Raw genomic sequence first — 9,033 nt, forward strand, 5'->3', positions numbered from 1 at the left:
TAATAATAATAATAATAATAATAATAATAATAATAATAATAATAATAATAATAATAATAATAATAATAATAATAATAATAATAATAATAATAATAATAATAATAATAATAATAATTTTTATTTTAATAAAGAAGAGAATTATTTATTATAAATTAGGTTTAGGTTTTTATAAATAAATATTATAATTATTAATAATTCTCTTAAAAAGAAGAAGAAAGTAAAGAGAGAAGCTAGTTATAAAAATACTAATATTATAATATAGTCTTTATAGACCTACTTTAGCTTCTTAATAGCCTTAGACTAAGTATAAGAAAGGTAAGCTATAGAACCTAAGTTCTTAATAAACGTAGTCTATTTCCTAAGTAAAAAAATAATTTAGAAAAATAAGGCTTTTTATTTTATAATAATAATTATATTAGTTATTTAATTCATTCATATAAAATTACTCTTTATTGATAATTAGTGTTTGGTAATATTGTCCTAACAGACCCACCGCCAGTTAAGATGCGAATCGTAGCTCGAATGAAGTAATGACCTTAACCGCAACCCAGCTTCCTCGCGTCAAAATACTAGTTTAAAATTATTCCACATCAAGCCGCAAAAAAGCCGAACGAGACTAGCAATATTGCAATCTCTAAATAGCTTCCTCGATAAGACAACACGTGGGCTCGGCAAAATGGCGTTCGAAGAAACAGGCCCAAACACGAAGCGCTCTGGTTCACGCTCACGAACGCCACGGCCTACCACACCGCTGCGTCCCTCATCGCGCTCCTCAGTTCGTGATTCAGGGAGGACCGCAGGTGATTGCGATGCGTCTTTTCCGCTTAACACGTTCGAGACAGCATTTGCAGAACTCTCTGATGCAATGGCGGACCTGGAGGCAAACATGATGCATTTTCAGCTCATGCATGAAAGTTTGGCGCGCTTCAGCGAATGTTTTGCGAGTTTTTTATACGGGCTCAACATGAACGCTTTCTGTGTGGATTTTCCAGAGGTATTGTCGTGCTATTGAAGTCAATTTCCACCACTTTACTGCATTTCTAACTATTTCGTATCAAGGCACCCATACTTGAATCGTTCCGGCCCAGTCGATCTCAAGATCAGCTGTCTAAGACACAAAAGACAGAACTCGAACCAGAGATCACTTTCATGTCAGCTTTACCCGCGTTCGTTGACGCTGCTGTGTCTGCGTGTTATGCTACACTGAATGATCTTGCATCGCTGACTACAAAGCAGGACCACCGAGGTGTCCTTCATTGAAGACCCCCCTGCATCAAGCAAGCCAAAGACACGAACTGTGCGGCAAGGACATCGCTATTCGCGCTTGCCATCTGCACGAGGTAGCACAGCTAGAGGGCGAGCGACAACTCGCGTCCAAGGTCGACCGAGTGGGTTTGCACGAGCGAGAGGTCGAAGTCTAAGGTGACAAACCGCAGAGATGGCCCAAGAACTACGAAACCACAAATGTGCATCACTCATAATCATGCTGTCATGTTGGAATCCTCGCCAGTTTGTGGCTCCCTGAGCGGTTCTTCTATCGCATTGCATGGGGGAGGGATGTATCTGCCTCCTGGAAGTCTCGCGATTTCGGTCTCTTCGCGTAATTGCTTCAGGCTATGGCAGGATCTAGTCAGTACCAAGCATTCCCGTGCAGAACATGGCTGAGAACAAACCGTCGCTTATGAGGTTTTCCCTGGACATGGGCCACCAGTGCGGCATTCGTGTCAAACCACTTGGCGCATTGTATACAATAATTTCGACCGAGGCCGGGCAGGTCTTCCTTCGCCTTGGTGTCTTTGAAATGGCCGAGATGCTTTGCAGATGCCAAGTCTGCTTTTACTTGATCAAGATCCCTAGCAAAATTGTTAGCCTTGTGAAGTTGGCAATAAAAAGAACCTGCACCTACCGCGTCTTTCTCCTCGTCTTTGTGACAGTTCTTTTACTCGAAATGCCCATCCTGCTTGTTAAAAAAAAGAAAAAAGTTCGAAACGGTATAATTTGCCGCCTTCGCACTGAATGCTTGATTCGACGGCGCGCCAGTGCATCTTCAGAAGTCTCCTGAGCCAAATTCTTTGGTGGGTACTTGCTTATCGCGATCTGTGTAGCCCAAGTCACGTGGAGATTAAAGTGGCAAATAGGCTATTCATTTACTTGAAGTTGCTGGCCGAGGGCCATCTGCCAGTGTATCCACAGTAGCTCCCAAGAAATACTCGCACCCAGCCAGTCATGTTCCGAGCATTACATTCACGATGTCACAACGTGAGTGACTTGGCGGCTCATCTGATTACACCAGCTCTATAATATCGTATTTCTTCATGTAACTATGTACTCAGAAAGGAAATACTTGATCAACTGCAGCGCAATTTTATTCACCTGCTCTATTCGATACTCTTCGCTGTGGTGCGCATCAGCTCAGCGTAATGCCAAGTAGCAGGTTGCCCCGCTACGAAGGATTAATCTAGCGGCTCGACAATGATTGTCTATTATTAGCCCTGTTTGTCTAGAATCTGATTTGTCCAGATGGGGCTGGTGCACTTTATCTCCTATCATAAGTCCTTAGAAGCGTCGGGGACCGAGAGTGGAACACCGACCAGCGTCACGGAACGAAGGCTTTACTAACGGTGACCGACACAAGCCCGGTTCAACCGAGGTCAAGGTTGGTCTCCAGACCCAAAAAAGTTTTGTAGGGTGCACAGTCTCTTTCATTCTGCGGTGGGCTTACGCGCTGGATCACTGTTGAATGGTCCATCAGCTCTGCGGATGCTGAAATCCGACCCAAGGCTCTCTCCTTGGAGCACACCGCAGCGTGCATGTGGCTTAGTTTGCGCATCCGTTACATCGGGGCAACGAAGTCATTTGGCGCGGCCGTTTTCATATGCTGCAAGTCGATTACCGACCGCGTGTTCTCGGACTCTCGATGACAATTGCCTTGCTTGGGAGCCTCCCTGTGTGCCTATCTACCAGAAGCAAGATGACTAAAAATGCGAATAACTCCTAAAATGCACCTGTTTCAGAGACCTGCGTGACGTTAAAATGATTTCAGAGCTGATATGTACTGATGTTAAAGCATGTGCTTGTTGTAAACACCCACCAGCTTGGCCGTATACTCGGCGCAGTGGAAAGACATGACCCCGGCTCAGTTCCACATAGCCATGACGAAAGCGACGCGAGTATTATTTTCGTCTGTGCCGTGACTGGCTGGAACTCACCAAAAGCCGCAGAGGATCCCCACACACGAGCCTGGAGTGCAACCAGTCAGTGGATCCACCGGGGCCATTCGGTAGCATCGAGGTGTTCCCTCAAAAACACCTCCTCTCCGCCATCGCCTTTCTCTCTCTCTCTCTTTCTCTGTTATAGCTGTCCTCCCCCCACACCAGCTTGTCAAATTGATATCCTCCTCGAGTGAAAGGCCTCGCTCGTGTGACGTACCAGACACTCTCTCCTCTCTCAATTGGCCTAGCATGCTTGCCTCTAGACAGCTTCTGGGCAATGTGGCCCGCAGCCGCGCCTTTACTGGCACCGCTGCCGGCATCCGTCGCCTCGCCACGGTATCCGACTCTCCCTTAGACAGAAAGGTAAGTTGCGCAAATTGAACATGCTGCACAATCTCCCGCAATGATGCGGCGCAGTGCAAAATCGTACATCAGTACTCCATTCTTGGGATGGTACTAACCAGGTCTTGAATACAAAGGTTCGCCAGAATAATTGGGAAGAGAGCAACTTCATCAACTACAAGAAAATGTCCGAGAACCTCGCTATAGTTCGTGGCCGTCTTAACCGACCGCTAAACTACGCTGAGAAGATCCTCTACTCTCATTTGGATGACCCCCATGGCCAGGAAATTGAGCGTGGCAAATCGTATCTCAAGCTTCGTCCCGATCGCGTTGCTTGTCAAGATGCCACCGCGCAGATGGCCATTCTGCAGTTCATGTCCGCTGGAATGGACGCTGTTGCGAACCCTAGCACTGTTCACTGCGATCACTTGATTGAGGCCCAAGTAGGCGGCAGCAAGGATCTGGCTCGCGCGATCAGCATCAACAAGGAGGTTTACGACTTCCTATCGAGCGCCTGCGCGAAGTATAACATTGGGTTCTGGAAGCCCGGCTCCGGTATTATCCACCAGATTATTCTGGAGAATTATGCCTTCCCCGGCGGGCTTCTCATCGGTACCGACTCCCACACCCCCAACGGCGGCGGTCTTGGTATGGCTGCTATCGGTGTTGGTGGTGCTGACGCCGTTGATGTCATGGCCAACCTGCCTTGGGAGTTGAAAGCCCCGAAGGTTATCGGCGTTAAGCTGACGGGCGAGCTTTCCGGCTGGACATCGCCCAAGGATATCATTCTCAAGGTCGCCGACATTCTTACTGTGAAGGGGGGCACCGGTGCCATCGTCGAGTACCACGGCCCTGGTGTTGACAACATCTCGTGCACCGGCATGGCGACTATTTGTAACATGTGAGAGTTTTCTGTGTTTTTTGTCTACACTCTGTCTGCCTTCTCCTTACCACTTCCACATCTTGCGAGTCTGTCATTTCTGCTACACTACATCGTCACTATTCACTCTCCCGCTACCCCATGTAGTCTCTTTTCTCTTCGCACTCGTCTTTCGGCTTTCGTTCCCATCTTTATGGCTCTGATTACCCTTGGTATTTTTTGCCCTTATTCTGATTCATGTTCTGGCTCTTATCTTGACTACCTGACCGAGATTATTTACCTGCCAACCTGATGGCTAACAGTCGCTTAGGGGTGCCGAAATCGGTGCGACTACCTCTGTTTTCCCCTTCAACGATCGCATGTACGACTATCTTGTTGCCACCAAGCGCAAGGACATTGGCGACTTCGCTCGCGTCTACGCGAAGGAGCTCCGCGAAGATGAGGGCGCCGAGTACGATCAGCTCATTGAGCTCAATCTCTCTGAACTCGAGCCTCACATCAACGGTCCATTCACTCCCGACCTGGGAACTCCCATCTCAAAATTCAGCCAGGCTGTTAAGGAGAATGGCTGGCCTGAGGAGCTCAGGGTCGGTCTGATTGGCTCTTGCACCAACTCTTCCTACGAAGACATGTCCCGCGCTGCGTCTATCGCTCGTGATGCTCTTGACCACGGAATCAAGGCCAAGGCTGCTTTCACCGTCACCCCTGGATCTGAACAAATTCGTGCCACCATCGCCCGCGACGGTCAGCTTCAGACATTTGAGGAGTTCGGTGGCATTGTTCTTGCTAACGCTTGCGGTCCTTGCATTGGTCAGTGGGATCGTACCGACGTCAAGAAAGGTGAAGCCAATTCCATCTTGTCTTCTTACAACCGTAACTTTACCGGTAGAAATGACGGAAATCCTGCAACTCACTCCTTCGTCACATCTCCTGACCTCGTCGTTGCTCTCACTATCGCTGGCTCTCTCCACTTCAACCCTTTGACCGACAAGCTGAAAGATAAGGATGGCAATGAATTCATGCTGAAACCTCCCACCGGGAACGGTCTCCCCACTGATGGCTATGACCCTGGCAACAACACTTACCAGGCCCCTCCCAAGGACCGCTCTACTGTCAACGTCCAGGTCGCCCCTACCTCGGATCGTCTCCAAGTTCTCGAGCCTTTCCAGCCTTGGGATGGCAAGGATGCCAAGGATATACCCATTCTTATCAAGGCCCAGGGAAAGACCACTACCGATCACATCTCCATGGCTGGTCCCTGGCTGAAGTACCGTGGCCATCTTGACAACATCTCCAACAACATGTTGATTGGCGCCATCAATGAGGCCAACGGTGAGGCCAACAAGATCAAAAATTTCACTACAGGTGATTGGGATGCCGTGCCCGCCGTCGCCCGTGATTACAAGAAGAAGGGCATCAAGTGGGTCGTTGTTGGTGATTGGAACTATGGCGAGGGTAGTTCGCGTGAGCATGCTGCCCTTGAGCCCCGCCACCTCGGTGGCCTGGCCATCGTCACTCGAAGCTTTGCCCGTATCCACGAGACCAACCTGAAGAAGCAGGGCATGCTTCCCCTCACCTTCGCCGACCCCGCTGACTATGACAAGATTAAGCCTGATGACAAGGTTAGGCCCATTCACGCAGCGCTGTAGAAGCTTCGCTAACCATGTAACGCAGGTTGATATCCTTGCTACCCAGCTTGCTGTCGGCAAGCCCATCACCATGGTGGTCCATCCCAAGGACGGCAAGTCCTTCGAGATCAGCCTACAGCATACCTTCAACGAGGCCCAGATCGAGTGGTTCAAGAATGGCAGTGCTCTGAATACAATGGCCGCTGCCGCTCGCCAATAAAGCAGAAATTTTTCTTGAAGGACTTATACCTCGGCGCTCTGATTTGGAGGATTGTTTTACGTTGTGTGGACAATGAGAAGGAGTTGATGGCTCGGAGTGGTAATGACAGAGAAATGTCACGCCGCTTTGTTTTTTTGTCTTTTTCTTGTCTAGGAGAACCTGGACCTGTCATTCTATATGTACCAAAAATAGCACTTTTTAAGCAGTAGTACGCAGTCATTGGCATGTGACGATCCTTGGTACCCACCTAATTTGCACGTCCTCTGCTGTTCCAGCATCGTTTACAATCACCCCAGTCTGTTCTGTGGCCATATCCATCCATGATTGAGCTCACGAATTTCGTGATCTCTATTGTGAAGTTCAAGAGCTCCAGATATGTAATATTGTTCGCTTCAACCTTCAGACTTGTGGCTCGTTATATTATTTACTATAAAAAAGACTATTAGTAGATTATACTTATATAAAAAACTTATTTAGATTATACTTATATAAAAAACTTATTTAGATTATACTTATATAAAAAACTTATTCAGATTATACTTATATAAAAAACTAATAGTAACCTGTGGGCGATGCCCTGCTGTGGCCAAGCTGCACAAGTCACGTGTCGATAGGCTCGTGGATAAGCATCGACCCCTGGAACAACTCTGTCAACAGTAATACACTTATGATGAACCCAGCCCTCTGACTGTGGAAAACATTCGATATTCTGGGGGTCTTGCGTGCTGTGACACTTGCGCCGGCGACATTGGCCTGTCTATTAGCTCACTCTGTCGGATCCAATCTGGCAAAGTTCTATTAATCAGCTATGCCGACCGTTCGTGGCTTTAGCACCGTCAAAGCACGCTCATACATCTATCGCCTGCCTCTGTTTACAAGAGCTATCATTCTGATAATTTTTGTCTTCTCACTTCTCAGCCTCCCTGGAATATGGGATGTACAGGCATGGGGGTCTTTGATTCCTAGCGAAATATCTCTCTTCGCAGGTAGGCACTTTCGCTGCAAGATAGTTCCAAACAGCCGCTGATCATTTGTAGCTCATCGCATCAATACATTTCCGCTTATCCATCTCAACATCTTGCACGCGATCTTGAATATTGTTGCGTTGACGCCATTGATGGAACGCTTCGAAAACGAATACGGAACCCTAACATCGCTGGCACTTTTCTTCGGGCGTGAGACCGTTACCTCTGGAGGCCCTATTGGCAGATATCGTACTGACTGAGGCAGCTTTAACAACGGTCCCGGCATTGTTATATCTTGTCATTGAGTCAGGCATTTTGCGACTGAACAACGCTATCATGGGCGCAAGGTATGTCCGAACAGCGACTCGTTATTCGAATGGCTTCACAGCTTAATATAAACTTAGCATATGGGTCTTTCTACTTCTCGGAATGGAGGCCATTCGGACCTATCGATCGAATCCCCACCTTGTAATCGGCACTCATCATATCCCGACCTGGACGATTCCACTACTTTTGACCTTTGTGATAGCAGCGCTGGTCCCAAACTCAAGTCTGCTTGGGCATCTATGCGGTCTTGCTGTTGGATATATCGGTCAGTATCTACCCTCGAGCTGCATTGCCTCAACTCACAAAGTATAGCTGGCCTTGGCTATGTCAAGTATATTGCGCCTCCTGAGTGGGCGCTGCGATGGCTCGAGTCGAAGCTCGACCTCCTTGCGATATTGCCTCATTTTGTCAGTGTAGACCAGAAGACATATGGCAGATTTGGTGTTTTGCCTTCTATTAATCGCATGGGTGGAAGTCCAGCCACGGAATTGGTTGGTAGCACACAGCGTCTTGGGCCTTAAGTCTTACATTCTTCGATCAGGGGTGGCATACTCTCAATAGGTACTTTGTTCTGACGCAGGTTTATTTCGGAGCATCTTTGATCGGAGTTTCGGCGCTGGGTAATGTGCATTATCAGAGCGATGTGCCGTTCTATACGCATGCTTTCACGTTGGTTAGAAACAGTTAATTCTGCACTAGGTCTCAATTCAGTTGCCATATCTCGAAAAGCAGGTCCCATGTATTACGTCTTTTCTCATGTCTTGCCCATATGATGCACGTCGTTGGAGCAAATCTAGGTATGTATGTATTTCTTTATGAGTCTACTCAGGTTGTCAGCTATCAACAAAGTGACCATCGAGAAGGCAAGGTATTACGGTGGTTAGGTACCTACATCCCTTGTCACTGGGAGCCGTTAATTATGTGACCACTGCTCCTCAGGGACTGTCAATCATATTTTGTTGTGGCTGGTAGGGTGGCTGGTAGCTGTTCACGTGTGTGTCTTCCACCACATTTCGGATCTATTACTGTCCCTGTAATCGTAAAGCTATCACGATGATTTTATTATAGAAAAGGGAGGTGTAGAGGGCGGCTTGAAGGGGACAGAAAGGTCACTGTTGTGGTGTATTACAGTCGCTGGATGAAGTTGCTTCCCAAACAAACTTAGGTGACCAGCACAGTATCTCTCGTGATTTATAACAGCTGATTAATAGGTTTATGAAATAATTGATATAATAAAGAGTAATTTTATATAAAGAAGTCTTATTAATTATATATTACCTTATTCTTCTTTATTTTCTTTATAAAGAATTATCTTTTTTTATATTTAATTTTTATATAATTTTTTATAATTAAGTTTATTTTACTTTATAATTATTATTAATATTTTCTTAATTATAATATCTTTATTATACTAATATTTATTATTAAATTTTATTTAATATAGTTAATAAGCGAGTTA

The 9,033-nt window shown here is 46.5% G+C and overlaps 3 protein-coding genes across 3 annotated transcripts; 2 read left to right on the forward strand and 1 right to left on the reverse strand.

Annotated features, from left to right (window-relative positions):
* Positions 1-1,481: 1,481 nt before the first annotated feature.
* BBA_09580 (zinc finger containing protein) lies at positions 1,482-1,956 on the reverse strand (the record flags this gene model as incomplete). The annotated part of the gene is made up of 3 exons (XM_008604677.1): positions 1,482-1,614; positions 1,674-1,853; positions 1,907-1,956. 3 exons carry the CDS (start codon positions 1,954-1,956, stop codon positions 1,482-1,484), a joined length of 363 nt encoding a protein of 120 aa, XP_008602899.1.
* Positions 1,957-3,461: 1,505 nt separating this feature from the next.
* On the forward strand, positions 3,462-6,282 carry BBA_09581 (aconitate hydratase; the record flags this gene model as incomplete). Its single annotated transcript, XM_008604678.1, has 4 exons — positions 3,462-3,575; positions 3,692-4,455; positions 4,745-6,056; positions 6,109-6,282. 4 exons carry the CDS (start codon positions 3,462-3,464, stop codon positions 6,280-6,282), a joined length of 2,364 nt encoding a protein of 787 aa, XP_008602900.1.
* Positions 6,283-7,090: 808 nt separating this feature from the next.
* On the forward strand, positions 7,091-8,095 carry BBA_09582 (rhomboid family protein; the record flags this gene model as incomplete). Its single annotated transcript, XM_008604679.1, has 5 exons — positions 7,091-7,268; positions 7,320-7,457; positions 7,513-7,594; positions 7,652-7,839; positions 7,887-8,095. The coding sequence occupies 5 exons, from the start codon at positions 7,091-7,093 to the stop codon at positions 8,093-8,095; spliced, it is 795 nt and encodes a 264-aa protein (XP_008602901.1).
* Between the last annotated feature and the right edge of the window lie 938 nt (positions 8,096-9,033).

The sequence above is a fragment of the Beauveria bassiana genome (assembly GCF_000280675.1).
Source record: "Beauveria bassiana ARSEF 2860 unplaced genomic scaffold BBA_S00059, whole genome shotgun sequence".
Lineage (NCBI taxonomy): Eukaryota > Fungi > Ascomycota > Sordariomycetes > Hypocreales > Cordycipitaceae > Beauveria > Beauveria bassiana.